The sequence below is a fragment of the Grampus griseus genome (assembly GCF_964374135.1).
Source record: "Grampus griseus genome assembly, chromosome: 1".
NCBI classification, from domain to species: domain Eukaryota; kingdom Metazoa; phylum Chordata; class Mammalia; order Artiodactyla; family Delphinidae; genus Grampus; species Grampus griseus.
This window is the reverse complement of record NC_139017.1, coordinates 156,655,351-156,673,750: the sequence shown is the minus strand read 5'-3', so window position 1 is coordinate 156,673,750 and position 18,400 is coordinate 156,655,351. Positions and strand designations below refer to the sequence as shown.

At 48.6% G+C, this 18,400-nt stretch overlaps 1 protein-coding gene across 1 annotated transcript in view; it reads right to left on the bottom strand.

The window, feature by feature from the left end:
* Positions 1-18,400, bottom strand: part of CSMD2 (CUB and Sushi multiple domains 2) — a gene marked incomplete at both ends in the record, with an annotated part of 666,759 nt that overhangs the window by 298,336 nt on the left and 350,023 nt on the right. Inside the window, 2 exon segments of the mRNA XM_082658204.1 lie at positions 2,136-2,239; positions 17,470-17,591. Coding sequence (XP_082514330.1) covers positions 2,136-2,239; positions 17,470-17,591 — 226 coding nt within the window.

Genomic DNA, 18,400 nt, shown 5'->3' with positions numbered 1-18,400 from the left:
GAACCCAAGGATTCTGCATGTGTTTCCCTGAAGTTTTGATATTGATGTTGGCCTAAAGAGATCTGAGGGTGGTGGGAGAGCCCCTGGGCTGCTACAGAACTTGTTGGGATCTCACTCAAACTAGACTGGTCCAGAGACCTGGGTACAAGCCCTGGATCTGCCATTCATTTGCTGTGAGATCTTGAGCAAATGGTCGAGCCTCTCTGAGCTTTTTCACTCCATATAAATGAGGGGTTGAAATGTATGATCCCCCAGAGTCTTTTCAGCTCTGGTGTTCTGCGGTTCTCTCTATGACAGAGCACAATGGGGTCATGGGGGAGACAGAGTGGGATCCTGGCCTCTTGGACACATCGAGCTGATGTACCACACAGGTCAGCATGCCAGGGCAGGTGAGTGATGGGGATGCACAGAGAGGAGGGGAGGGGTTGAGTATGATGGGTAATTCATGTGTCAACCTGATTGGGCCACAAAGTGCCCAGATATCTGACCGAGCATAATTCTGGGTGTTTCTGTGAGGGTGTTTCTGGATGAGATTAACATTTAAATTGGAAGACTGAGTAAAACAGATTGCCCTCCCCAATGAAGGTGGACCTCATCCAATCAGTTGAAGAACTGAATAGAACAGAAAGGCTGACTCTTTCCCAAGTAAAAGAGAATTCTTCCTGCCTGCGTGACTTCCAGCTAGGGCAGTGCTTTTTCCCACCCTGAACTTGAACTGAACGTCAGCTCTTTCTGGGTCTTGAGGCTGCTGGCCTTTGCTCTAGAACTACATCATCAGCTCTCCTGGGTCCATCCCCAGCTCGCTGACTCAGCCTGCAGATCTTGGGACTTGTCAGTCCCCATTACCACACAAAATGATTCCTTATCATAAATCCCTTTTTTTATATACACATCCTATTTGTTGTTTCTTTGGAGAACCCTGATTAATACAGTGGAGAGTAGGCAGCAGGGAGGATGCCCTTCAGGCTGACATTCCACTCCTTTCTCTTGAGATCCCAAGTCCCAGCCATGTCACCTGACATGGTAGGGAATGTTATTCAACTGCCCTAACAGGATATTCCAGGTAGATGTGAGGAAGGTATGAGAAGCACCCAGAACAGAACAGCTCCTGGACGAGTCAGCTATTACAGAATGGCCCTTTTTTTATTTAGCATTAAGACCAGAGGGTGTTAGTGTGGTTGGGAGGGGGTGTGGCATGGGATGCTGTCCTTGATGGAAATCAAAAGACATGAATTCAAGTGCTGGTTCTGCCACCAACCATCTTTGTACCCTTGGGCCTCAGTTTTCCCACCTGTTAAATGGGTGTAATAGCACCTTCCTCACAGGGCTGCTGTGGGAATTAAATGAGATAACTGATGTGAAAGTTCCCATCACAGTGCCTGGGCACACAGCAGGTGCCCAACATATGTGAAATCTCCCCTCCTTCTTCGCAGGGGAGGTGGATGAGGTCAGGCCTGTCTATCTCTCTAACGCTGGGCCACACGCCCTGAACGGGAGCATTCTTCTGCTTCCGTGTCAGGCTAATCATGATGGGTGAAGGAGGAGCCAAATGGCCCCCAGGAGCTGAGATCCAGTGTAATGGAACCCAGGACAGCCCGACATCATCCTCTCCCGTGACTAGATCATGTCAAACCAGCCCTTCTGGCCTCAGAAAATGTGGTCCCAATTCCCTGAAACTATCCTTTTCCCAGACAGTTATGAGCATGGAGGGAAATGAGCAAAACATTTCCATTGTCTCTGTCTGAAGTTAGACCACCACACGTATACGTGGCCTTGAGGAAAAACTCCTGGGGGAGAAGCAGGGTCTGCACAGACGCAGGCAGTCCAGTGGAATGCTCCAGGCGCACGCAGCAAACCTCTACTCCCCCTGCTCCCTGAGAGGCTGTTCATTCTGTATAATTTCCCTGTGACTTCCTAGCGAGACTCCGGCCCAGTGCTCTGTTTTCCTTGGTAGGAGCAGAGGGAGACGGAAGGATTGTGGCTGAGACAGTGCTGCAGGACACCTTTCCTTGTCACAGCATGGTGGCGAGGGGTAGGGTCAGGGGGACCAAGCAGGACTCTACAAGCCCATCCCCCGTCCCCAGCCAAGGTACCCGAGCTCCTGCCCTGCCCACCACGTGCTCCGCTTCACTCACATGTAGAGAACCGTCTTCTGGTCTCCGTCCTGACCGCCGTCCCCGACCGTCAGGGTGTCGTAACCCCTCTCCAGGTCAAACTCCTCGAAGGCCAGCTTGATCACCTAGGGAGGGAGCAGGGGTTAGGGAGAGGGCAAGGGCTGCCGGGAGAGACTCCCACGGCCTTGAAGACAGCAAGGATCTTCACGTCGCTATGCCCAGAGCGCCCGCGACACCACCCCACACAGCCCTCAATCCAAACTGAGTGTTTCCATGCCACCTTTTTGAGTGTCAACTTTTTCTCTCTGGGGCCATACAGTCTCTGGGGTCCCCTGACGTTTTCCAAAGACGATCATGGTACATCTGGCCAACTCTGGAGGCTGTCATGGCAACACCAGGCACATCTGGCCAGCTGTGAGAGGATGAGACTCTTCCTTCATGCTTTAATGCACAGAAATCCTCGCGGAACTGGAGGCAGATTTTCAGGCCACATGTGGACTCTGAGCTACGCGGTCCTCAGGGACCTGCAGACACTTCCCTCCGCCTCTCCTCTGCCTGCTTTTCTCCATCCACTTTGTTTATTTGTCGAATAAATGAACGTTCCAGGAACGGGCTTTCGACAAGATTCTTTTATCTTGTTTTCTCCCTGCCTGCTACAAATACTCACTAAGCACTCACACCACGTGCCAGCCTAGGAGGTAGGGTTTCAATGGTGAGCATGGCACGGTCCCTGCCCTGGGTGAGCGGGGAGACAGAACAGTAAACTGATAACCAGAACCCCAGGTGACAGACGCTAGCCTATGGTGGGGGGAGGCGGGGAGGCTGCTTGTGATTGGCGGGGGGAGGCGGGAAGGCTGCTTGTGATTGGCGGGGGGAGGCGGGGAAGCTGCTTGTGATTGGCGAGGGGAGGCGGGGAGGCTGCTTGTGATTGGCGGGGGTTGGGGGTGGGTGGTCTGAGAGTTCTGAAGGTTCTGGAAGACTGTCGGGATCAGAAGGGGATGATGGGAGAGGCAGGGGTCTAGGGCACAAGGCCCGAGCTGTGGCAGAGATGGAACATTCTGGAGTGGTCAGTGTCTATCAGTGCAGGTCCACAAACTGAGCATAGCCGTCAGCTGCCTCATTCTGGGGGACAATGTGGTTGGGCCTTCTGTGCAAGGTGGTGGCTCCAGGCGGTCCAGAACTTGAGACATCTGCCTGCAGCGAGGTCCAAAGGGCCTCATAGCCTCCCCTGCCCCGAAGAGCTGGGCTTTATCCTGAGGGAGGAGCGGCAGGAGAGTTTTAAACAGTGGGTGACGGGGACAGTTAGGTGTTGGAGAAGAACATGGGTCTGGCTGCTCGTGTGGAAACTGACATGGTAGGAGAGAGGCCAGAGCCGGTGGGGCTGATTCGAGGCTTCAGTGGCAGTTAGGTGAGCGATGCAGGAGGGCCACACAGTGGAGACGCAAGAGAGAGACGGCCCTGCAGTCTTTAGGGCTTTGTGACTGGATGGATGTGGGGACTGAGGGAGAGAGGGAGTCTGGGAAGACCTGCAGCTTCCCGGCTTGGGCAGTTGGGTGGTGGGTGACAGTGCCGTTCGTGAAGACAGAACACAGAGTCCCCTCCCCTAACATCTCGTCTGGGCCTCTTTTTGCCTGTTTCAGGCTGGTTTCAATCTGATAAGGATCTTCAGTCTCCCAGTAGGGAGGCTGCAAGTGCTTCTTTGTTTTCTATTCTGCTACTCAAGGAGTAGAGAATTCCCATGGATAGCTTTTCCTAGTGGTGCAGGCTTCCTCTGTCCAAACCAAGCAGCCCAGCAGAGCCTCAGCCCAGGGTGCCTTCAGGTGCCTCGGAAGGAAACTGCTGCTGCACTTGTGGCTGACCCCGTACCGCCTGTGCAGTGCCCTCTGCCTGGGCACGGGACTCACGGCGAGAAGCCGTGAGCGTGGACAGACAGGACAGGGAGGACGGGTGCCGTTGGCTAGAAGGAGGCTGGAAGAGGCTTCCTGGAGGAAATGAAGCCCAGGCTGAGTTTGGGAGATGGACTGGGGTCCGATAAATGGAGAAGGAAAGGAAAGTGATCCAGGCAGAGGGAGAAGCAGGTGCTGGGGCAGAGCGGTGGGGTGAGTCAATCTAGAGTCGTATGACTGAGAGGGAAGCAGAGGGTGGTGATGCCAGAGAAGTGGGAGGAGCCAGGTTAGGAAGGGCTGTCTGTCATGCTAAGGATTTAGGCTTTGTCCTAAAGACAAGGGGGAATCATGGAAGAGTTGTAAGTAAGTGTATGGCATGAGACTTTTGTTTTAGGAGCAATAGCATTGAGGGCTGGTGGAAAACAGACCGATGTCTGGGCTGTGCAACAGTGTGGGTGAGGGAGGTTGTGGGCCCTTAGCAGGCAGCAGTTGGGGCCTATTAGAAAACAGGGGATGGAGGAACTGGGGGTACTGACCTTGGAGAAGAGAGACTCAGGGGCAGAGGCAGGAGCAGCGGTAACCCTGGCTGTCTCCAAGGGCAAACGTGGAGATGACAAGGCACTGAGACCCAACTCTGTGACTGTCAGAACTGTCCCACAATGAAAAGGAGTGCATTCAGAGGTAGTGAGCAGCCCATCGCCAGTGGTATGCAAGAAGAGTGAGGAAAGCATTCCTGCTTGGGGCTCTCAGATAGTTTCGACAAAAATAGTAGACCCTACTGATAAAAATCCTTGTTGGCTACATAGACACATATTACAGTGAGCAACCTACAGCGAGTGGGGAAGCCTTAGCCCCTCTGGTTTTCCCGCCGAGCAGGCAAGCTCGCCTCCATGTTCCCTGAAGACCCATCATCACCATCTGCTTAGGCTGGAATCGCCTTCCCATCTCTCACCCTCCCCAGTCCTGCCCTACAGAACGATGTTGCCATTTCCCAGCCCAGTACGCAAGGAGGGGCCCTCGGCACCTGCTCCCCTGTGCCCTCCCACCACAGGACCTGTGTGGTCTCCACTCACATCGGCCCATTCACAACCCTGGTTTGCACAGTCCCCTCCCCCGCCCGCAGTTTCCCTAGCAACGTCTCTGCATCCTTGAGCTCTTGTCCAAGTGCTCCCTGATTGCCCTTCCTCTCCTCTCCGTGTCAGGACTTACCTGCTGTACTGCGACTGATCTGTTTACCTGGTCTTCCACTACACCATGAACTTCCTGGAGGGCAGGGGCCAGGTCTCATGGCCTCTGAACCACCAGCACCTGTCGGTGTGCCAGGCACACGCCACGGGCTCAGACAGTGCTGAATGCGAGAACGCTTTCCAAACGTTTCCTGACTCCCCAGCATGGACTTATCGCCAGGCTCCTGGACCCCTCACAGGAGCTATCATCAAGAACAAAGGTCGGCAGACTATTCCTGTAAAGGGCCAGGTGGTAAATATTTGCCCCTGTGCATCCCATATGATGTCTGTTGCAACGACCCGCCTTTGCTGTTGCAGCATGAATGCAGCCACACATTCATGTAGCCATAATCCATGTACATTGATATGTATACGAATGGGCAGGGCTGTGTTCCAATAAAACTTAGTTTACAAAAACAAACAATGAACTGGATTTGGCCCAAAGGTGGGAGTTTGCCGACCTCTGGTCTAGGAGATTCTTTGAGACACTTAATCCCAGTTTTTGATCTTCTCTTGAGAGATTTTGTCACTACAAGAGCTGACACCTATAATGTACTCGACTCTGTTCTGAACGCTTTACATATCTCAGCTCATGTAAGACAACAGCGACTGTGAATACCTCCATTTTACGAATGGGAAAGCCCAGGCACAGAGACATTAGGCGACTCGCCTAAGATCACACAGCTAAGTGGTAGAACTGGGACTCATCAGGCAGCCAGAGGCCAGGCCCTTACCACTGTGCTCGACTGCCTCACAGCATCCCAGGGAGGTCTCTGGTCCACAAGGTAGGGACCACGACTTATGCTCTCAGTCTTTCCTAAGCTCTTTTTCTGTATCCCAGCAGCTCAGCTAACACTTGCTCATAAAATACTCCAAGGCCAGTTGTGCCTTCTGCAGACCGAGGGGCCTGGCCTCTGCAGGGAGTCAGGGTCCTGCCTGTACATTCTCACCACCGTCACCCCTTCCAGCCAGCCCCCACTCACGAAGCCACCGCCAAAAGACAGAGCACGTGATTACTATGTCTATGATGGGAAAACATTGCTTTGAAGGCCAGAACCAGAGCCATAAAGTGATTCACATCACTGAGTAGAGCACCGTTGACGTGAGCTGCATTTTAGAGTGCCTGACCCTAACATGGGAGCTAATTACACCAGGCAGACAGCACAACATACACAACGTTGAAGCTTTGGGATGGGCCCCCAGGGCCCAGTGTAGTGGTGCTTTCATTTATTTTTCGCTCTTCTCTTTGGCCTTTCTTTAAAGACAGGATCCTATAATGATTCATTAACTAACATGCAGGTAAATCAAGCTGGCAAGGTGTCTTTCTAAGGCAGGAGAGTGGCAGCACATGAAACAGGCATGATTAAGAGGCACGTGTGTATACAGCTCAGACGCCCAATTTGCACCCATTAGGTAACTGAATAAACAAACCCTGCACTAGGACATCATTACTGAGCGCCTGCCTTGTGCCAAGCACCGAGCTAGCTGCTTCCCATAAGTTATCTCACTTGTCCTACAATCTACAGCAGAACCTAAATGCCAAGTGCACGGTGCAGACGGTGAGTATTGGAGGATGGCAAAGGAGGGAGAGATGAAAGGCAGCCGCATGGAGGAGGTGGGTGTGCAGGGACCTGCAGGATGGAGGAGGGTGTGGGCTCCGTCCCGGAGATGCTCTGAGCAGTGAACAGGGAAACAAGGAGCCAGGAGGGCAGCCGAGGGGTCAGCGGGGAGGGGAGAGCAGCATGGCTGAGTCTGCATTTTGTCTAGCAGGCCAGAGCAAGCAGTCTGGATTTGAGGGTGAAGATGCGGGGGAAGCTCTAACTCGGCATGGAGGGAGGGCTGGAGGCAGACAGACCTGCCAGGAGGCTGGTCCAGGGCCCAGCAGTGGGACGAGGGCTTAGGGGAGCCTGAGTCTGTGTTCATTGCAGAGAGCGGGTGGGGGAGGGAATCCTGGAGACTGTACCCCTCAGCACACAGCCGCCTTTCCGGAGAATTGTGGGCAATGGGAGTGGGACCCTGGAGGGTGCCCACCCTGGGCCCAGAGGACATTCCTTGCTTCCTGAGCACCGTCCAGGACCAGCCGAAGGACAGGGATCCCAGTCCTGCCAGCCTGTGCCCAAGGTCTCAGCGAGGCTCCAGAGGATGTGACAGCTCTCAGGCATATTTTGGGAAGCTGGAGTCCCAAGAGATCTAGACTGAGATTGTTCTGTCCAGTGACTGCATTTCTATAACTGCCTCCTAGCTGGGCTCTGGCCTCTGCTGCCCATCCTTCACTCTGTGCCAAAAACCCTGTGCCCCACGACCCCTTAGAGCTGGGGTTGGATAACTATGGTCCTTGGGCCAAATCAGGCCCGTGGCCTATTTTTGTTTGGCCCCTTGAGTTAAGAAGTGTTCTTACTTTTTTTAAAGGGTTAAAAAATACATAAACCACTACAAAGAAGAATGTGCAACAAAAACCTCACATGGTCCTCAAAGCTTAAAATATTTATGGTCTGGCTCTTTACAGAAAGTTTGCTGACCTCTGGCCCAGAGCAATGGTTTTCAAATTGAGTTCCCAGGCACCCCGGGGTTCTACAAAGGCTCTAAGGGGGCACAAACAGAGGTGGGAAAAGAGCCAGAGTGGGCAGAGCCTTGCTCCAACCAAAGCAGTTCCTTTTGATCTAGTTCATGATTGGGACTCTGTGACAGACATAGTGGTTCACTCAATGTTCCTCCCACCATTTACGCATCTTAATAGAAAGCTGGCTTTGTTTGGAGCGTGGCAATATATGTGGCTAACCTCAGAGCTAAGGATAGTGAAGTGACAGGATTCTGGGCAATGAGACATGAGCTGAGGAGCCCTCAGGGCATTTTCCCACTTTTCTCCTTGCTTTCCTGGAATACAAATGTGAGGACAGAGGTGAAGCAGCCTTCTTGTGATCATGAGGACAAGAGCCACAAGCAAAGCATGGCAGAGGTGCTCAAGACACTGAGAAAACTACTAAACCAGCCCTGGAGTCTTCACTTCTGGACCTTTGGGTTATGGAGAAAATAATCAGTGTTTCGTTTAAGCTTCTGTGGAGGAGTTTTCTGCAACTCACAGCCAATCAGAACCTAATGACTATGGGTTCTGAAGAAAGGCTTTCATCACCACAGAAAAGTTTATCAACTCTTGAGCCTCAGGAGAAAGTTCCGCTTCTTGGCATGGAAACCCTAGGCTTTCCATGGCCTGCCCCTGCCCCTTCCCTGTGAGTCAGAGCTCCCTCCACAACCCTCGGCTCCAGGCCTGCTTCCCTATTCCTCCTCAGAGCGCTTCTCTGAGCTCCTGAGGGCTGACCTTGGCTTCCCCCAACCCCTCCCGCCTCAGGATACTAATGCTTTGAACAGCCTATTAGCTCCATGAAAGGAAGGGAACTCCCTTTCCCTGGGCACGGCCTGCATGGTGACTCCTGCCTGGGTCTTGCTGAGGGCCCAGGGCAGGGCTGGAGAACTGGCTCCTGGGGTGGGGTGGAGGGGAGTCTGGTGGAAGGGCTGCTCTGAACCCTCAGGAGTTCAAGCAGAGAGGCCTCCAGCACCTTTTTGTTTGTTTGTTTGTTTGTTTGTTTTGTTTTACGCGGGCCTTTCATTGTTGTGGTCTCTCCCGTTGCGGAGCACAGGCTCCGGACGCGCAGGCTCAGTGGCCATGGCTCACGGGCCCAGCCGCTCCGCGGCATGTGGGATCTTCCCGGACCGGGGCACGAACCCGTGTCCCCTGCATCGGCAGGTGGACTCTCAACCACTGCGCCACCAGGGAAGCCCCAGCCCCTTTAAGGAAGGTTTTCGAGGAGGTTGGGAAAGAAAGCCCAGGGGCAGAGACTGAGAACTTTCAGAGGTTCTGGAACCTTGGTCACTACCTCAGGTTTAACTTTGCTGGTTCTGAGAGTAGTAAGCCCTTCATCCATTCATTCACTCATTGGTTGATGGATTCATTCATTCAATTATTCACTCAACAGTTAATACGTCCTTGCCAGGTGCTGGGCTTTGGAGAGGAAGACAAACATGGCCAATGCCCTGAGACCTCACAGTCTAGAAGGGGAGACACACGAGTATATGCGAAACACAGTGCAGTGTGATGAGTGCTGAAATCAGAGGAACACGGGGATGGGGCAAACGCTAGGGGCACAAAATCCTGGCTGGAGGAGGGAGCAGGCTTTGTCTTCACGAATAGAGGAGAGTGTGTGGGAACAGGCCACGGCCAGCTCTAGGGGAAGAGGAATGCCAAAATACACCGGGAACTGAAAACAACTGTAAAAAGGAAAGGGATCAGGGTCAGGACCGGAGGAGGCCATGGAAGGGTCCCTCTAGAGCCGCCCAGTCGTGAGGAATGAGCTGTGGGGGAATTTAGGGAAAACCTCTCTCATCACCAGCCAGCATCTGCGCGGGGCGCAGCACAGAGAGTGTGAGAGTGAATGTTTGCTCAATGAATAAGTGAGTGAACAAAAGGGCCAACACATGGGTTCCTGACATTTGCACGAGAGCGTCATTGCTGACTGGACAGTTATTTCTCTGTTCTTCAGATCTACAAAGGGAAGAGTGACACTGATAATTCCCAAGGAGCAAATAATCAAAACGCTGATATCTTTGGCTTTGAAGTTCATAAAATGCGCTTTCCTCTCCCTCTCCCTTCCAGGCCCCCTCCTTCTCCTTTGCATCCTCAGCCCTCTGCCTCCCGTATCTCTCTTTCTCTCCTGCCTGCCTTTTACTTCTTTTCCAGCACAGGTGGATTAACTGTCCTGATCAAATCCAGCGAGGATCATATGCAAATTGACTCCTATGTCTTGAGTTCATACTGAGAAGCTGTGAAGCAAAGGCCGATGGGCGCCAGTAGGGGGCACCGACTCAGGTCTGGGTTTCAGTCCTGACCACGGAAATTTCATCAGCCACATCCTTCCTGAGGCTGAGCTGAAAGGTCCTAACAGGAGGAGGCTCTGGGGCCCAGCATGGGCGGGGCCATACCTGAGGAGCTACCTGACCCAGAGATAGGTCTCTTCCGTCAGTTGTTAACGTATTCAAACATCTGCTGAGCTCCTCCTCTGTGCCGGGCACTGTGCTAACTGCAGGAGAGATAAACAACATGCCACTCCTGCTTTGGGGGCTCTCATGAGCTATGGAGGAAAGAGATTCCCAACACAGTGCAATGCAACATGCATGCAAACGGAAGGGGCTGATGAAGTGCTGGAGGAACAGAGGCAGGACTAAGACCTGGTGGCGTTAGGAAGGCTTCTCTGAAGAGCAGGGATCTGAACTGTGTCTCAAAGTTGGGTAGGGATTTGCCCGGAGGAGAAGGGAAGGCACACTGGGATAGGATGTGCTGGATGGAGTTCTTAAAGGGCCAGCTGTGTCTGAACCAGGAGTTCAGTGTGGCTGAAGCCAGGGCTGCCTGAGGGGAGGTGGGCGGGAGGGCCTTGTGTGCTTTGCTGGGAGGGAAGGGGGTTGTTATTTATCACATACGCCAGGTTGGTCAGAACCACCAGGATGCTCTTTAAAAATGTAGGTTCCAGGTTCCCCTCTCAGACCCACTGAATCAGATCTTTGAGGAAAGAGCTTTGGAATTTGTGTCTTTAAACTTTCTCCAGCTATTTCTGATGATTGACCAAATCTGGGAAATGTTACTGTGGGCAGAATGACTACAAAAACTAAGATAGCCCATCTGGCCAAGGCGGGGCTCGCATTTCTCCAGACCATCCCAATCAAAGGGAGAATGCAGAGCTGTGTACCTAGTAGGCCAGCAGCACTTGCTCTGAGCCGCCTTTTCTCTTTTCCCTGAATCTGCCCAGCTTCCGGGAGGATGCTTCCGGGAGGATGGACCGAGGTGGTTTTAATTGTTTTATTCTTAGTTTATCGAGGAGAGACATACCCTTCACCTGCCTCTGCTATGAGACTATCAGTTCTTGTTCCCACAGTGCAGAGCAGCACAGACGATGGTGCTCGATCAAGGCTGGCATCTTGACATAGGTTCTTGGCCATTCCCATGTCAGACCATTTTGGGGCCTTGTTTGGACCTTCCAATTGCCCTTGGAGGTGGCCGTAGTCACTGAAACATTCCCATCTCCCTCTCAAGCTCAACCAGGAGAGGTCCTACAAGGGGGATGAAATGGCAGGAAGGGTCCTCATGCCCACACACATACAGGTACTAGGGATGTGTAATCATTCCATGATTATAAGGAGACCTACTCTGCACTCCTGTGGGCAAAACTCTCACCTCCTTCTCATGACAGCAATTTTCTTCACCTGCTCATTGTAAAAGGAGCTCCTGCAGTCTCAGTCCAATTTGCCTCTCACTCGCTCCAGATCCTTCACTCACCATCCTCTTTCTCCTACACCTTCATTCTCTTTCTCTGTGCTTGTTCTGCCCACAGCCTACAAACGGGCTCAAAATCCCAATATCCTAAACAAACACCCTAAGTAGCCCAAAGCTTTCTGTCCACCCGACCTCCCTCATGTGCCCTTTCTCCTTCCCTCACTTCACAATGAAGTCAAAAAGGCTGTCTACATGTCTGGCCTCTTGAGCATCCCCCCATCCCCATCCATTCACTCCCCATCCCACTGCTGTTTCTGCCCCCCCAAAGCTCCAGTGCAAGGTCTTCTTCCAAGACCAAAGCCGACAGTCTCTTTCCAGTCCTTTTCCAACAAGACGCTTCTCAGCACTGCCATTATTAGACACATCCTGGTTGGAAACTCTTCCTGCTTTTGGAGCTTGATTTCCCTCCTACCACGTTGACTGCTCCTCCTCTGTTTCTTTCACTGGATCTCCTTCATCTGTAAGGACTGTGTTCCCAGATCCATTCTATGTCTTTTCATTCTCTTTGCTCTCTCCAAGAAGGGTTATCCATTCCTTACGCTTCTGTTCCCAACTGTGTGTTGACGAAATGACCCCCAAATCTCTCTCTTGAACCCAGATTTATCCAGTCTCCAACCAGTGTATCCAAATGGCATTGGATGAAATGCAGACACTTCAAATGCACATGCTTCCCTCTTGACTGCTGCCAAGCTTGTTCCTCTTCTTGTATTTCCTTTTAAAGCCACCGATTGGTCCACGTCAGAAAACACTGAGTCATCATCTATTTGTTCATTGAATAAATGTTTACTGAGTGCCTACTATATACCAGGCACTATGGTGGTCGCTTGGGACACAACGTTGAATGAGACCTTTCCTTCTCCCTCCATCTCACGCCCAATCAGCCATCAAGTCCCATCCCATTCCCTAAACTCCTCTTAAATCTGTCTCTCCTCTTCATGTTTCCAAAGCCTTGGCTGATGACCCCAGATTTCTTACTTGGGTAACTGCTTCAGCTTCCTAACTGGTCTCACTCTCCCCAGTTTCCCTCTCTAATAGCTCTACTGATGTCAGAGTAATCTTTCAAAACTTCAGACCTTCCTCCTATTGCTCTGGTTCAGAAGAAAGAATGGCCCTCATCCTTCCCAAGGCTGATCCCAGTGCTACCAGTCCCAACCCCTCCCATCTATTCTGAGACCTTGTTCCATCCAGCAGCACAGCATAGCTGCTGTGGGCAACAGACCCAGGAAGACGGGGTTTAAATCTCAGTGCCGCCACTTACTTCCCGGTTATGGGCTATGAGTAAGTTTCTTAACCTTCAACCTGTCCACGATTCAGTTTTTTCATCCATCAAATAGGTCTTTTTAAAACCTACTTAATTATGCTATGAAGAGAATGAAAGAAATTCATTTACACAGAAGGCCTAGCTCAGTTCTTGGCACATGACAGGCATACAATAAGAGATAGCTATTATTGTTATTACCAACAGCCTAACACTTCTACCCTTAAAACTCCGTTTCAGGATAAAACTCAAGCCTTTCTACCAAGCATGTGTGTTCACCATGATCTAAATCTTGCTGAACTTTCCAGCCTCATCTTGATATAAGCATGTTGAATTATTTTCAGTTCTAAGAGACTGTTCCAAACCTTGGTGCCTCTGCACATGTATCCACTCTGAAATACTGATTTCTAAGCCTACTTATCCTTCAAGACCCTGTTCAAATGTCACCTCCTCTGAGAAAAGTTCCCTGACCTTCCAGGTAGTGGCTCCTTCTTAGATTTTCCCATCGCACTCTAGACTCATCTCCATTAGCACTTATCCAAACTCTAGCTTTACATTTACTTACGTGACTTCTCTCCTATGTGCGCGCTCCTGTGCAGGGCAGAGATCATATCATGGTCAATGAACGAATAAATGCTCATCTCATAAAAATTATTGTAAACTTGGAGAGGCTGTGATTTTTGCTGAAGGAGATGTTCCTAAAGTGACCAGACAAGCAGTCCTTGGACACACTTGTATCTCTCCTGTGGGCCACTGAACAGGGGTAGGAAAACACTATGCATTTTCCCTGCTATTGGCAGGAAGACAGCTCCGAGTCTTCAGTCTAAGACTTCGAGTTTCTACTCTTACACCCTCCTTTCGGCATTGTATGCTCTCTGGCTGTCTTCCTGGGTGGTGTCAGTGAGGAACTCCCTTCAGCCTTTCTGGGCTCCCCTAGCACTACCTGAAGCCCGGTAAGAACCCATGAAGCTGCTAAGAACACCCTTCTGAACAACTTGACTCTGAGGGAGGGGCTGGCTTCAGGAACCCAGGTTGGAGTGACCTCCTGCAGGGCATGTGGGGTAGTGACCAATATGGGGCCATTGACCTCCACACACCAGCAAAGGCTAGGCCTTCTGCGGGCAAATCAAATTGTTTCTCAGAAAATTCTCACGCCTTACCTACACTTCCTCCTGTACCCCACCTTCAGATTCAAAAGCAAACAGAGATAAGCATTTTTAACAATGCCTGAGAAAGAGTCCTCTAGTCAGCAACTTAACAACTTCATGGTAGTAGGTCCTTCTTCTGGTTTAGCCTCCATTTCCACCCTCATGTGGCTGAAACATCCTTCTCCATTGACTAGGTTCATCATCAAATGGTTTGATAAAATATGAATCCTTCTTTGTAAAATGCCTTGCAGAGGAAATCTGTTTCCAGTGTTCCAAGTATTACGGTCCTAGGCACTCTTGAGCAAACAATTTTAAAATGTTGAGTAAAATTTAAAAAGAAAAAAAAAAAGCTTTTTACAAGTTAGTAAGTGTTATGAACTGAATTATATCCCCCTAAAATTCATATGTTGAAATCCAAACCCTCAATGTGATGGTATTTGGAGATGGGGCCTTTAGGAAGGTGATTAGGGTTAAATGAAGTAATAAGGGTGGGGCCTTAATCCAATGGGTTTGGTGTCCTCAAAAGAAGGGAGGAGATACCAGAAAGTTTCTCTCTGAATGTGCACAGAGGAAAGGCCATGTGAGGACACAGTGAGAAGGAGGCTGTCTATGAGCTGGGAAGAACCCTCACCAGAAACCAAATCTGCTGGCATCTTGATCACAGACTTCTAGCCTCTATAACTGTGAGAAAACAATTGTCCCTTGTTAAAGCCACACAGTCTATTATATTTTGTTATGGAAGCCTGAGAAGACTAGTATAGTAAGAATTCTCAGAGTCTAAAACCCAGTCAGTGTAGAGATACAAAATGTGATTCAGAGCATGAAGCTGGCTTTGGCCTTGGGTGCATTTTTAAAAACTGGTGAAGTAGAGCTTTGGTTTTCAGGGCCTTGTGGAGAAGAGGGAGAAGTAGACAAAGGTCAGTGTCCACCAAAGTTAGGGACTCTCGATGACACCCCTGAACAAAGCTGAGCTAGTTAAGGCTGCACCTTTAGTGTGAGTATGAGCTAGAAATAAGCCTACCTTCCTTCTCATACAGCACTGCTACCCTCTGGGTAGATCTCGAGGCTGATTGTTTATCTCAGACCTTGACACTGAGTGAACAGCAAACAGAAAACTTCCCCTGAGATTCCATCATGCTAAATCTGTCTTCACATGGGTTTTCAGCCTTCAGATTACTTGGGTGGTTTGAAACCTTCATACTGAGAATTTAGTCTGAAGTGGTTTCTGGCTGGTAATGCCCCCAGGCACTGAGCAGAAGCAAACACACCAGCTTCTACCCAGGTCTCAAGGAATTCCCACAGACAAAGTTTACGATTCTAACCACACAGTCAAAAATTACAAAACAAAGAAAGAAACATGGTTCTGGGGGCAACAGGTGAGAAACAACAGGCAACAGAGCGAAACTTGTGAAGATTTCATATACTGAGATTCATAGACACAGAATATAAAATAAATGTGTTTAACTTATTTAAATAACTTAAATATATGTAAGGAGCAAGAGATTATAAAATTAGCTCAAAAAGCACCTGAAAAAAAAACTAAATAGGACTTCATAAACTAAAAATAATGATATTTGAAATTAAAATAAATCTCCAGTGAATGACTTCAACAGAGTTAGACATAACGGAACAGAGAATTATTGAACAGAATGAGAGAAAACGATAGAAGTCTGCCTTGTCAGACTTCCAGAAGCAGAAAAGAGAGAGAATAAAGGAGAGACAACAGTCAAAATGACAGTGGCTAAAAATTTTCCCAAACTGATGAAAGATGCAATCCATAGATTCAAGAAGCTTAATGATATTAAATAGGATGAATACGAAAATATCCACAACTAGACATATGACAGTGAAATTGTAGAACACCAAAAACAAAGGTAGGATAGAAAGAGGAAAAACTCCAAATCATTTTATGAGGTTAAAAATATTTTGACACAGAGATCTGGCAGGCGTGTGTGTGTATGCATGTGTATGTATGTATGTATGTGTGTGTGTGTGTGTGTGTGTGTATAATATATTCTATTTTGTTATATATATAATACATAACAAAATAGAAGCAAATTCACTATGCAAAATGTTAGTAAATCAAATATAGGCATGTTTAAAAATGATAATACTAAATGACCAGGCTGGGTTTATCTCAGGAATACAAGGTTGGTCTAACATCAGAAAAATCAACCAGTGGAATTCACCACACAGGATAATAAAGGAGAAAATCATATGATTATATCAATAGATATAGAAAGATACTTAATAAAAGTCAACATTCATTCACAATAAAAGCTCTTAGCAAACTAGGACTAGAAAGGAACTATAAATTTAAGAAAAAGACTTCAGCAAACATCATACTTAATGGTGAGGAAGTAAAACATTGTGTTTAACACTGAACCATGGCAAAAGTGCCTACCATCATCACAATGGTTTGGCATTACACTAGAGATTCTAGGCAGAACATTGGAGCAAGAAAAAGGTTGAAGAAAAGGTATAAGATTGAAAAGGAAGAAACAAAACCATCATTCCTTGCAGATGATAACTGTCTTATGTATAAAACTCCAAAGAATTCACAGATAAATTATTATGGAATAGCTGCTATATACAAAAATCAAAGTATAAAAATTAATTGCATTTCTAACCACCACGCAAGAAAAAGGTAGAAAATAAAATCTTAAAAGATATGATTTATAAAAGAACATCAAATATATCTAGGAATAAATATATTAAGAATTGTACAAGATTTACAATGGAAAAATGACACAAGTTTACTGAAAGCCCTTAAAGAAGCCCTAAGTAAATATAGATATAGCATATTAATGGACTGGAAGACTTGGTCTCATAAAGATATCAGTTCTCCAATTTACCTGTAGTTTTGGTATAATTAAAATAAAGATTGCAACAGGTCATTTTGTGGATCTTGGCAAGATACTTATAAAATTTATTAGAGAACAAAGGGCACCTCACAGGAAAAAAAGCACTAACTCGGAAATAAAGATGTGAAAAGATGTATATAGCAGTGCAAAATGATACACGACAACACAGATAAATCTTAAGGACATAATTTTGAGTGAACTTGATTAACACTATATACAACATGATTATATTTATATGAAGTTCAAATGCTGGCAAACTAAATATTTTTATGGATACATGCTTATGTGCTAACTATAAATAAGAGCAGAGGAAAAATAAAGCACACAGTCGAGGTAATGGTGACCCGAGGGATAGGGAACGGAATGAGGTTAGTGAGGGACACACATCACTAAGATATCTGTGTGTGTGTGTGTTTTTTTTTTTTCTTGAGTGGGGAGATGGCTACACAGGTGTTTGTTGTATTGATGTTCTTTATATCTTATATTTTACAAGTATGCTTTTTATCTACTTGGTATTTAGTAAAAACAATTGTTCATAATTGTCTGCAGAGAATCTACCACAACCAAGTTCTGGGTTTGAAACCCCTGGTAGAACAACTGTCCCCAATCCAGTCCTGCCCACAGGACACTCCCCATCCTCCCCAAGAGCCTTACCTTGGCGGGGTTGAGTGCTGTGATGATCCACACACAGTGTGCGTTGTTGTCATACTGAATGGGGAAATTAGGGGAGGTGATGATGCCTGAGGGGCCTCGAAGGTGGGCATCACACATACGGGCTGCAGGGAGGAGATGGAAGAGAAGCATTTTAGTTTAGGTTAGGATGAGTTCCCATCCCCACCTCCCACTCCCAGCCCAGAAGACACTGAAGTTTGTACATCCCACCCCAGATATAACTTCCTACTTCCTGTTTCCTTCCCCCATGGTTCTTAGCGGGCTCAAAGGAAGTCACAGTTCCCCAAACACTGGGGGAGGAGTAGGCCCCACATGCCTTGACCCGCTGCTCTCTAGGCAACGATGAACTTCCACCGTCAGGCTAAGCAAGCCCCCTACCCTGACTCCACTGTTACCGAGCAGCACATGTCTACCAAGAGGGTGTGGGCTACTACACACCTTGACCTCAAGCTAGGTGGACCCCATGCCCCTATGGGCCTGCTAAACTGCTCTCCTCCTGCTCTGCTGACTTTTCTGCATTCCCCCATTTGCTCTCAGGCCTCCTGAAGTAGAATCTCAGGGGGTCCTTGTCAAGGCCACCCCCCTAGGTATCAGAATGTCTGAGCCCAAGGGCTCTGCCGGGGCCTCTGGCTCAGCCCGGTGCCAGGCACCTAGAGTGATCTCAGGGACAATAAAGTACTTCCCCACACTTAGCACGTGCCTGAAATAGGCTTTTGACTAGAAGCATAAAGATTCAAGGTAAATTAGAAGTGCTCTCCTCAAGTAGATATAAAGTGTTATCAATCACAACTTAATCTAATTAAGCTCTTTAAAATAGCTTCTAAACTAATTAGATTAAGTAGTGATTGATACCAGTTAAGGTACTACATTGTATCTAGGTGTTTGCCTTCTTTAAAAACGTGTTCTTTAGTTC